General features: G+C 49.7%; 1 protein-coding gene across 1 annotated transcript; it reads right to left on the reverse strand.

The window, feature by feature from the left end:
* Nucleotides 1-2,141: 2,141 nt before the first annotated feature.
* Nucleotides 2,142-10,666, reverse strand: PRDM13 (PR/SET domain 13). Its single transcript, XM_043890517.1, has 4 exons — nucleotides 10,322-10,666; nucleotides 8,664-8,795; nucleotides 8,258-8,378; nucleotides 2,142-4,697 (listed from the first exon to the last, which is right to left on the reverse strand). The coding sequence occupies exons 1-4, from the start codon at nucleotides 10,463-10,465 to the stop codon at nucleotides 2,965-2,967; spliced, it is 2,130 nt and encodes a 709-aa protein (XP_043746452.1). The 5' UTR covers nucleotides 10,466-10,666; the 3' UTR covers nucleotides 2,142-2,964.
* Nucleotides 10,667-12,146: the final 1,480 nt, after the last annotated feature.

Below are 12,146 nucleotides of genomic sequence, written 5' to 3' on the forward strand. Positions count from 1 at the left end.
CTGAGGTAACCTATGGAGAATTACAAATGATCTGTGATTAAGAGTTTTTAAAATCTATGTTCAGTTTTCATTTTTATATTGAAATTTATTTTAATAACAGATATCAATTAATAAGAGGAAAGTGGAAGTCTGGAAATTGTTTTATTAAATATTTATCAATTCTAAAATGTGTTGCCTTTCCAAACTATATTTTTTAAAGGCTATTTCACACAGAACAAGTTGTAGAACTTAGTAATGAGCTAGGTAATTGGTGAAGGAAACATGGCTTTTATAGCAGATAAAACTTCCTATGTCTCAAATCTAGGCAACCTTTCTCAGTTTCCTTGAGGACTTACACAATCTGATTTCAGAAAATTTTTCCAGTATTTCTCTATAAGTGTGGATTTGGTTTTAAGGTTTGCCGCAAAGGGCAGGACCACTAAGTAGGTGGTGATAAGCAGATGAAATAGCAGATGCTTGGGTTCACTTCCAGTTCTGTATGGCAGGGCCATCACTAAACCTGGTAGCTCTGCGGAGAAGAAAGAATTTGCAAATAGCATAAGAATCCTCAAGAGATGGTAGTATCATTGCCGCCATATGTAAATGTTAATCCACTCGTATTTTTTTGTTCCTCTTTGGGCTTCCTTTTACAAAGCAAAACATTTTCAGGTCAGCTGACACTGAAGTGAAAGTCTTCAGTGTGTCTGACTCTTTGTGACCCCATGGACTATACAGACCATGGCATTCTCTAGGCCAGAATACTCGAGTGGGTAGCCTTTCCCTTCTCCAGGGGATCTTCCCAACCCAGGGATTGAACCCAGGTCTCCCTCATTGTGGCAGATTCTATACCATCTGAGACATAAGGGAAGCCCAAGAATATTGGAGTGGGTAGCCTATCCCTTCTCCAGTGGGTCTTTTTGACCGAGGAATCGAACTGGGGTCTCCTGCATTGCAGACAGATTCTTAACCAACTGAGCTATCAGGGAAGCCCAGCTGACCCTTTAAAAAAAAAAAAAAAAAAAGCCTATAATTCCAAGCATAAATTTTCCCATAGAAGAAAATTTTTTTGCTGATCACAACCCACAGAACTTGGATGCCCTTCATCTCCCAGCCATGCTTCCTGCTGTGATGGGTTAGAAAAAGTCCCTGCCAGCCACCCAGTGATTTAGGCTGTGTTCCCAAATGGAAGACTGCAGGTTGAAGACTGCCAAAGTACTAGGATGCAGAAAATAAATTTAATCTGAGTTAAATCATCAAGGTTATATCCAAGACCCTTTGGTGACCCACTAGAATTTTCCTGCCAATCTCAGGGAAGAGGGCTGCAGACTGGGGGCTCTTAGGGTACCTGCCCTTAGCCAAGGGGTGTGACTAATCCTCCTCTTCCTACATAACTGCAGTAAAACCCCAGAGAGCATGTGGAGAAAGGAATGGGAGGTAGGGGAGAAGGTGCTTTCCAGTTTTAGCCCATAAAATTATATTCTTTATGATATCCTTCCACTAGTTAGCATTAATTTTGTATACCCATAAATAAAGTCACTGCTCCTAAGTTTGCCTATTATGGGCCTCCCAGTAGTGACCTTGAAGAGTATTATTTCCTGTTCTGTAAAATGGGACCCATTCAGACAGCAGGAGATTGTTGAAAGATGTACTTGGGGTAGGGGGAACCTGGGAACCTACATAAAACAGATCAGCACTTCCAATAAAATAGATCCTTCTTTAATATTTGTTGAATGAACATTAAAATGTATGAATCATAAAAGCGCTATTCAAGTTCCCTTTTTTTGCTTTCCAAGGGAGGTTCTGTCAAAATGGTACATAACAAAAAATAGTGATTCTAGGGTTTCACAGTTCTTTTTGATGAGGAATATTGTGTGTGGGTGTGTTTTTTCTTGAAGGTCATTAGCTTCTTTCCATAAAGATGAAAACACAGCATGATTAACAATGGTTTCAGCAAACAATTGTTTTGCCTGCTATCTGGGAGCCTGTGAAATGCACGCATTGAAAATGATGTTTCCCTATTATAACAGTCCTTAAAATTTATTTCATGAATAATCAAAGTATTCATGTCCCCTGATTTATTGTATTATGGAGTCTCCTCAAAAACCACTTTCAAATTAAATTATTTCGTTAAAAGATCTGCTGAACCTGCCAAGTGAACAAACTCTTGTTTTTAATTTTTATTTTTATTAAAGATTGCACAAACTGGAACGAAGACCAAAATACTGAATCCACTTTACATCATTCATTATAAAACAACATACATCACATTTGTACTCTACCAAATAGGGTATTTTCTTTAAAATTATATATTGCGTGCTCTTAAGACTCATGCTTTAGATATTTTACATTTGTCATCATTCTCTTATAAATAATTGCAACTTGACCAATTTGTACACCTGCTACCACTATATATTCATTGCGTCAAGGCGTAGTCTTTGACACGAAAACAGATGAAATGGAAACAAGGGTATGGATGTCACATCTACAGAATTGGGGCTACTATTTTGCCTATGCAGTGAAATGCTAATGTAGAATACACACACAAAACGTCGTTTCAAAAGGCACAATTTTCTTCACAAAAAAAGAACATTTTAAAAATACGCGGCAGTTAAAATCGACGCCCTCGAGGGCGCTGTGGCTTCCCATTCATGTGATCTGAAACCTGGAGAGTCAACCGCCTGGGTTGGTGAATAGGAAGCCTATTCGCGGCGCTCAGGCGCCTGGAGTGCGCTGGGACCCGTCGTCCCGGGGATGCTCGGAAGGCAAGATTTCTAAAGAAATCTAAAGACGCCTCTAAACCTTTGCTCAGAGTTTCAGCATCTGACCTGGGACCGCTCACTGTTCCAAATCTGGCGAGCGACCAAAACCAAACCGGTTTTGTCCGGCGGGTCTTTCTCACCACCGGCAGCTCCTCTTCACCCAGAGCAGAACTCCCTCTTCTCTCTGTCCACGCCCCCACACTCCCCGCCTTCCCTGGAAGACTCGTTACGAGTCGCGCTCGCCACCGCCCCCGGCCTCGGGGTCGCTCTGGTCGTCGGTGAAGCAGACGTCCACGTCGCTGTCGTTGTCGCTCTTGGGCTCTCCCGGCTCCGGGGGGTAGTGAGGCTCGCCGCCCGGGCCGTCGGCCGCCTTGGGGAGCAGGTTCTGGCCGGGGTGGCGAGACTTGACGTGGCGCTCCAGGTCCCGGCGGCGCACCAGCACCTTGCCGCAGAACTCGCAGCGGTAGGGCGTGTTGCCCTCGGCGTGCAGCCGGATGTGCTTGTTGAGATTGCTGGGGTCGCCGAAGGGCCGCAGGCACACCTTGCACTTGAGCGGCTTGTAGCCCGTGTGCGTCCGCATGTGGATCTTGAGCCCGTACTTGCGCGAGTACAGCTTGCCGCAGTAGAGGCACAAGTGGCCCGTCTTGGGCTTGCCCGCGCCGCCGCCGCCGCCCCCGCCGCCGCCTCCCCCGGCGCCGCCCGCCGCCACGACGGCCGGGGGCAGCGTCCCCGCGTCCAGGCGGCCGCGGCCTTTCCCGGCCGCCATCTCCGACAACTGCTGCGTGTGCATGGCGATTTCTCGGTCGATGCTAGCCAGGGAGCCCAGCTCCGCCGGGCTCAGAGCGGCCGCCGCCGCGGGCCCACTAAAGTAAGAGATGGACTCCGGATACTTGAGCAGCCCGCCGAAGTGCAGTTTGAGCGGGTAATAAGCGGCGGCGGCTGGTGAGCCGTACAGGAGCTCCCCGTTGTAGACGGTAAAGGCCGGCATGACGGCCGGCAGGTGGCTGCACTCGCCACCCGGGTAGCCTTTGAGGCCGCCGGCGTCGAGGGGTGGCAGCGCGCAGCGTTCGAGGGGCAGCCCGGCCGCCGGGGGCAGCTGCGCGTAACGCGCTCCTGGCAGCTCGGCGGCGGCGGGCGGGGCGCGCTCCACGTGCTTGAAGGCAGACGCCTCTTCCGGGGGCCCGGGGAGCAGAGGGAAGCCGCGCAGCGCCCCGGAGCAGGGCAGGCCAGGAGGCGGCGGCGGGTCCCCCGCGAGTAGGCACTTGGGATGGTGATGGTGGTGCGCATGGTGGTGATGGTGGTGGCCAGCGCCGCCAGCCGCTGGGTTCTCCCCGCTTCTCGGGTGTCCGCCCGCCCGTCCCCCGCCCAGCAGCCTGCTTAAAGCCAGGCCGGCCCCGGGTTTGCCGCCGCCCTCGTCCCGGTAGGGGTCGCCGTGCGCGGCGGCGGCTGCCCTGGCCAAGCCAGCGGGCTTGAAAGCCGAGCGCACGCCCGGGTAGAAAGCGAGGCCGCCGCCCCCCGCTGGGGAACCGCCCACGATGCCCAGGAAGTGGCCGTGTCCTCGGGCGGCACCACTCATGTCCAGAGCGCGGTCCGGCTGCTCCTTTCCCTTCTTGGAAGGCCCCCACTTGGCCAGGGTCGGCGACGTGGCGGAGGGCGCAGAGGAGGCCTCGCGCTTGATGCTCTCCCGCGCTCCGCAAGCCTGAGGGGCCGGTGGGACCTGCGGGTGCGGTCGAAGAGTGCTCGCCGGGGCGGCCGCAGCGAAATCTGACGCCGGGGGTTTCGGGGAAAGGCGAAGGCCATCCGCGGCCGGGGCAGCGCCTTGGCGAGCCGCCTGCTCGTGGTGCAGGTAGGCGCGGCCCCCGCCGCTGCTGAGCACGCAGTGGAAACGTAGATGTGCTTTAAGGCTGTTGGGATATCTAAACGTCCTCCAGCAGTACCAGCAAATGTAGCGCTCCTCCCCTGGGCGAGAAACAGTGAAAAGGAGACCCGGTAAGAAGCAAACAAGCGAGAGAAAGAAAGCGCCAGCGCGCCCAAGGCAGAGCCTCGGTTTTGAACAGCGGTATGGGCCGAAGCATAAGTATTCCTGGGTACCGGCGAATAAGTGAGTTCGGTAGCCCCATTGTAGCAAGGACTCCGAGAAGCCCCAAGTGGCCAACTTTGTCACCATCTCCATTCTCTGGGACTACTCAGAGACCGAGAGGTGTGACCTGGGCCTTTCCAACGAAGACTTTCTCCGGGCCATCCGAGCATATCTTCATTGGAAGGGCAGTGCTCAGGGAGGCTGGCTTGAAAGAGCCGGGGAAGAGCCGAGAGCAGCTGTTGCTTTAAATCAAGTGTCGGGGCTGTGCTGTGCCTGGGCCCATCTGTTGGCGTTTGCAGAATAGGTGGCGTATGTCAAGGAGTTTGGATAAACTGAACAAAGGCCAATCTATTGGTCGTGAGCGCCTCATTACCAGGCGAGACAATATCCTGTATGTATGGGCCATATGTAATCATTCCTTTTCACAGAACAATGTCTTTTATGTCCACTACCCACCCTCCCCAACCCCTCCCAGTCTTAAACACTTTGCCTGAGATTTTCCTGGAGTGTGACCAACTGAAGGACCACATCGGGACTATGATTTGCTATTCTTCAAAATTATTTGCATCTTTATTTCCTCTTTAACCCCATTTAATTTGACGGGAGAAAAGAAAAAGTCTTAGGTCCTCATATACTAAAAACAGAAGGATTATATGCATTGTCTTGTCAGTTGTTCCACCTGGTTATTAATTAACTCCTAGATAGCTGCACAAATCCAAGCTTAGTAAAGTTCTTGGAAAATATCAATGTATGTGCGTGTGTGTGTGTGTGAGAGAGAGAGATAGAGAGAATAATATAGATACTCAGCTTTCTATAAGTGTACAGTTCTCTATGAGGGACTACACACATGCTTTTGGCATCAAACCTCCTTGTGTGTTTAATATTACTAACGTTAGTTGTTTAATTTTGCTAGGGTCTGTGAACACAGTCAAAAACATGTGTATGAAACAGATTTTGATCACATGGTAGAAGTTAATTTTCACTTTAAAAGGTCATGTTATATCACTTCAGAGAAAGCAAGCTTGCAGTTGGGTTTCTTTTTAAATGTTGTGGTTGATTGATAATACTTGGTTTATTGATTATTGGCTTATTAATCAATTATTATTGATAATAATTGGTTGAAGGGAAGCATGTCCATAAGAAAGAACTTAGTTGAGCCACAAGAAAGTATACAAAGTAAACATCGGTTTCATTAAATGTAATGGAAAAGTTAAATTTTTCCTCCTTGCACACAAGCAGCTTAAACTTCTGGAACATTACTACAGAAACAACAATGGGAGAAATTTTCAGATATTCCTGTCTTCATGTATTTTATTCCTGAATCTGGATAAAGCAAGTCATCCTTCTTCCAAGATAACTAAGGTGGAAGTTCAAGTAAGGAGCAGATTATTCTAACTGAAGTTAAGGTAGAGCAGAAGGAAAATGCAGAAAGGAAGACGATTTGCCTACGTGACCTATCTTCATTGTTTGTGGAAGACAGATAAAACTCATTCCAATGATTTCAATGATAAAAATCATGTCTGTTGTACTGAACAACCATGTAAAATAAATCTTCATAGAGAGGGAAGACTTTCTGAGTTCTCTTGGTGGGTGTGTTGATTTAATATCTCAAGTAACCAACCTCCTTTCTGCTAAGTTCAGAACCTCCCTCTCGTCACCCTTTTTTTTTTGTCACCCCTTTTTAAAGAGGGCATTTTCCAAGGATACCCCGAAGTGACTCAGCTTTGTTCCTAAAACAAAGAGCCAGTATTTTCCTTAATCTTACTATGGAATTGAAACCCACTAGGGTTAGCCAATATTGGAAGAATTGCAGCCATCTCTACTTATTTCTTCCTCTTTTCAAGGTTTAAGCCAATGTATGTTTTCTGTTTCATTATGTTTTCTTAGTATGTCCTAATGAGTTGACGTGTTCTCTTGATTCTGAAATCCAACCTGTGCCAAATGTATCAAACACACCTTGTAAGTGATTTTGCCTCCTCTCTCAGATGCATCTCCAAGGTTATCAAGATTTCAAGCATCTGAAAGCTGGAGAAATCAGGGTTCAAAATAACCTACACATTCCCCAAAAGGGAAATGGTGTCTGTTCTGACATGTGTGACCATATGATGTTTATAGGCTCTATTGACTGAAATGAAAACATGAGGGCCACCACTCAAACAAATTGCTTTTGTACTATTTGAGAGTGTCTAAGAAAGGGTGTTCTTTGCAAAAATTCCTGGCCCCCAAAGGCCAGTAGTCCTTGGAATTGTTCTGTAGTGACAGAGTTGAGAGTTCTCCACTATGGGGCTTTAGTTATGTTTCTCTTTTACTGGAAGAAGTTGACAAGAGAATGTAATGTAATGTGATAGGAGGAAAAATCTAGGAAAACTTTTATGAATACTGTACATACAGGTCTACCCACACAATCAATAGAATTAATTTACAGAGGACAAGGACACTCTGAAGTGAAGTGATTCATCATTTTGAGTTAATTTCATTCTGTCTTATTCATGAAGTGTTTCTTAAATCTCATAGTTGTATTAAGTTTTTTAACTCTATTTCTAAAGAAATGAGATTAAGCAGGCCATTCAGGAGAATGTGTCAAAATATTTCACAGCATCTGTGATGTTGACTTTAAATATAACTATGTCTTTAGGAGAAATTACAAACTAAAACATCTGGTAAAGAAAAAAGAAAGTCATAGAAGCATTGTGCAATAAAAGGGAGTCTCAAGATCTTAACTGTTTTAGCACCTTCCAGCTTTTTTCCACAGGAAGTGTTTCTCAGTGTCCTAGAGGAGGTTTGAAAATGTTTCTTTCTTTAGTTACTTGCTGCACCTTAATTTGCATGAATCCGCTCTGGGCTTTGGAAGGGATCAAATAAATCTGAGAAGAAACTGGGATACATCCCAGTTTCGATTTAAGTAGGCAGAGGGAAATGAATAAATACCATTTAAACGGAAAGGCCTCAGTACCTGCCAACTGACCAGCTGTAAGTACCGTAATGCTTCTAAAACGCTGTAGAAATACTTTACTCCTCCAAACCGCTGAAGAGATCCCGCTCACCTTCTAAAAGCATTCCAGGTTTGAGTTACACTCTTTGGAGCTCATGATGTAGTTATCCTAATAATATGTTAAGGCATCTTTATGGATTCTTAAGTAAGTAAATAATTGTCTCTTTGGGCATGCTATGGCAAGGACGACCCGCATGAAATTCATGAGGAGTATTTTTTCCCTGACATCAAGAGCGAGATTTCTATGGTCTGTTAGCGTTTAGTGTTGATTTAAAGGCAGTAGTGGTGACGTCGCCTCTGCCCACTCCGACTGGGAGTATGAATTCAGTTTTACACAGAGCAAGAAAAAGGCCTTTCAGGTCTAGGGATGCCCCGCAAAGACCAGAGGAGGAGGACTGGACTCTCGCCCACCCGCGCTGGCCCTGGAGGCTCTCTCAGCGGCTGTACCTTTCTCGTCGTGCGTTGGCGTTGCAATGATGGGGATGTCGAACCACTGCGCCAAAGAGTTGGAATACCACACGGTCAGCTCCTCTCCTGGCTGGACGTCTCGAAGGGCTCGATAGAAGATCTGGGACGCAAGGAACAGGACAGCTTGCCGTCATTTCCTGGGTAACTGGTCAAAAAACAACTGAGAGGAAAGATTCGATTCCCAGCCCTGACGCTGTGTGACGCTGGAAAAGCTATTAGACCCCTCTGAACCTCACGTCCCTCATTCTTCAAAGGGGGGAAATAATAGTATCTACCTTATAGGGTTGTGGGGATGTTTAAATGAGACCTCTAGCTAAAGTGCTTTGCTCCTAACATCAGTGACAGTTTGGTAGAATTGGCGGTGGTGGGGGGAAGCCCACAGTACCTGTCCTCCGGGTAAGTCTGCAATAGCTTCCAGAGTCTGTTCCTGGGGGTTCCTGGCTGCCCGGATTAACCCTATCCACTCCAGGGGGGAGCCCCCCGACTCGTCCACCAGCTCCCCTCTCACCATGCGCACCTGCAACACAAGCAGTGGTCGTTCTCCCCGGTGCCACGACCGGACCCGCAACTGGAGGGAAAGGGTATCCCCCGCCCCCCACCCGACTTAGGAACGGTTGCTTTCGCTTTGGCCAGACCGCTGCGCGCTGCTGGGAGGAAGGTAAGTCCTTAGGACCCTTGCTTGGGGGAGGGAGGAAGAAGGGAGGCTGGCTAGTAGAACAGTTCCCCGTCTTGTTCCACCTTGACAGCGCGAGTGAAAGCATCCCGCCCGAGCGAGTCACAGATACCCTGGGCGCACCTCGTACCCAGACGTTTCTCACCCCGACCCTAGCTCTCCCTCTCGCGGTGCTGAGAGCAGTCCTGATGCCAGGCCAGAGACGTTTCACAATCCATCCCGGGACACAGGGCATCCCGGGGCTCCTCTCGAGCCTCCTCATTCCCGTGGCCCCGCACCCAAGTGCGGAGATGCCTGCAAGCCCCGCGGCGAAAGTGTCTGAACAAAGCGGCCGCGGGCTGACTGGTCATTTAAAAGCAATTAAAGCGTGTTTAAAGCAGAAGGCGTGGTTCGCAACGAGCTAGGCTTTACTCCGCCGGGAAGAGGATGATTGCGAGAAGAGCCAGGTGCTGGTCCGGCCGGCGAGCCCCCGAGCAGCGCCTTACAAGAAATGTAGTCCAGGGTCCTCTTCCCAGTTCCCCTCCCCAAGTCACCGGACTCCTGCCTTCATTACCGGTCGCAGTCGGCCGACCTTCACCCGCTGGGACGCCTCAGGGCGGGCGGGAGCCTGTTAGAACCTCTCAGGTCAGGGGTCGCGACGCTGTTTGGGAAGTCGGAGCTGGCAGGTTGACCCTGAAGCCTCCCATCTGCGATCCTAGCCCCTCCGAGCCCGGCTACAATCGCCGGGCCCAGGTGACCCAGGCGAGTGGATGTTCCTGGTCCTCGGAACCCGCGTCAGAGCCACTGCCTGGCGCATCCTCTCTCCACTCACCCCAAATCCACAAGCAGACATCCGCAGAAGGAAACACCTGGGGAGGTTTTAGGAACTAAGGGTCTCCAAGGATAAATTTTTCGGAGACGATGAGATTAAATTATCTGAAGGTAAATTTAAGCCTCAAATTAGCTTATTGAAGGGCAGAAGATTAAAAAAAGAAAAAGTCCGCAACGCCTGTGTGTTGTATAAAAGAGAAAAGGCACGTTTGCCAGGAGAGTCTGGACAGGGCGGGGTGGGGGGTGCGCCTCTGCGATAGAGACCCCAGCGCTCCGGGGAAATCGGAGGTTCCTAGTGGTCCCAGCACGTAAAGAGCCTAGTGCACCCCACCCAGGGGCTGTCCCCTCTCAGCCATATCTTCTCCCCTAGCCTGGCCCACGTCCAGCTCTCGGTTAACACGGCTTGTGGGAAATGATCGGAGTCCCCTTCCACCTGGCAGAATGGGCAGGTAACGGCTCAGTCACCCCTTTGCTCCCCTAGCCCTATCCACCCCTTTCCTAGGCGGGGAAGAAGGGGAGTCGAACGAGCGGCGGAGAGCGGAGGTCGAACTGGCTAATACCTTTTTCTTGGGCCCAGGTTCCCTGCGGTCTGACAGGTACTTCCCCAGCTTGAAGGTCCCGGGCACCGGCCCGAGGCGCAGGCCGGCTGGGATGCAGCAGTCGGCACTCACGCTGGTGGCCGGAGAGCGGGCGGCTCCGTGCATTGCTGCCGCCGCCGCCAGGCAGGCGCTGGGGTGCGCCGGTCCTCGGCAGGACGCGAGTGACAGAGCCGGAGCCGCGCGCGAGCCGGCGAGCCGCGCCCCGACGTGCGTCCTGCACCCGCAGAGTGACGCGGCCGGGCATGCACTGCGCCTTTTCAATCTGGGCGGGCGCCTTTTGGCACCGCGAGCGGAAGGGCGCGGAGTTTGGTGAGAGAGTTGCGCTGCGGAGCAGCTGCAGAGTCCCACCCGAGAGGGTCACATGGAGTGGTTCCCTCAGCCCCCTGCATAATCGAGGCCTCTGAATGGCTGGCGCACAATGGTCCAGGCGACCTTCCCATTCCTAAAAATCCAATTTGTCAAGGGCGAAGAAAAGGCGCTGGTGAATCAAAGGTCCGGCGGGACCATTAATCCTCAGCATGGGGTATTGTCCTCGAGACAGTTACGATATTTTAAGTGACAAATCCACTGTATAATTTCTCCATAAATTTTACTTCCTTTTATTGTTCGCCGACAAACCAGTTTTGGGAAATAAGTGACTACTTTAAGTCTACTTGGCTGATTCCTTTGAGCCTTGGTCTACTTCAAAGATTTTTAATTCTCTCCCCTTTGGCTTTATTGTAAAGGAGATTAAACAAAGAGATGGGGACTGTTTGGAGGACTTGTTAACTTCTATTGATTTCTGGCGTGTGCCATACAGAAATTAGGCAGGTACTTGATGGGAAAACACCAGAAAATACCTACACTTTTTAAATAACGGCCATATTACCATTTCAGGGGATTGGGTTCAGGCCAGTCGTCTATTTAGAACCACTTTATCGTTCCATCTGTCCAGTTTGAAGAGTCCGAACTAGTTTTGGGAAACGAGGTCAGTTACACCTTTGCTCCCCGGTGCCCCCCAGGCTTGCACTTTCTCTGGAGAATGGGAAGAGGCCGTGGGACTAGACGTGGGGATCGCGTGCCCTGACTACACTCGAGGATTGAAGAGGTCTTCTGCTGGCTGGGTTTTTAATCATTTCTCCGCTGCAGGCCAACCGAAGACTCAACCCCTGAACGCTTTTAAGTTTAAAACGAGGACGAATTTCTTGGGGCTAATTTCCCCAGAACCAACAAGCCAGACATTTCTTTTAAAAGCATTCTAGCAAAGGTCACAGGAAAGAGGCGCAAGGTGCGCGTTGATAACAGTGCATGCGGGCTCAGTCGTATCTGACTCTTTGCAACTCCATTGACCATTTCCCCCCCTACCCCCAACCCGGGATCCTCTGTCTATGGAATTCTCCAGGCAAGAATACTGGAGTGGATAGCCATTCACTTCTCCAGGGAATCTTCCTCACCCAGGGATCGAACCTTCCTCTCCTGCATTACTTAGCAGTTCAACCAGAATGCTCCTCCTTTTCTTTTTTTTTCTTTTTTTTTTTTCCTCCTTTTCTTTTAGAGACGCCTCCGATTTGTGTGGAGACAATTACTGTATTATTGTCGAATGATAGCCGAGTGATCGAGCTCATTAGGTATTTGTGACAGTTCTGCCGGCACCTGCGGGGTGCTAATCATCCTGAGCGCTGCTCCCCAAACGCAATGCCCAGGAGTCGGTATTGAGGGAGAAACCTGAGTGACTGTGCTCAGGCCGCCGTTGGAGGCCCAACCACTGCGCAGATGCAGGAGGACTCCCTGATGCCGCCGCGCCGAA

The sequence above is a fragment of the Cervus elaphus genome, chromosome 28 (assembly GCF_910594005.1).
Source record: "Cervus elaphus chromosome 28, mCerEla1.1, whole genome shotgun sequence".
Classification (NCBI taxonomy): Eukaryota; Metazoa; Chordata; class Mammalia; order Artiodactyla; family Cervidae; genus Cervus; species Cervus elaphus.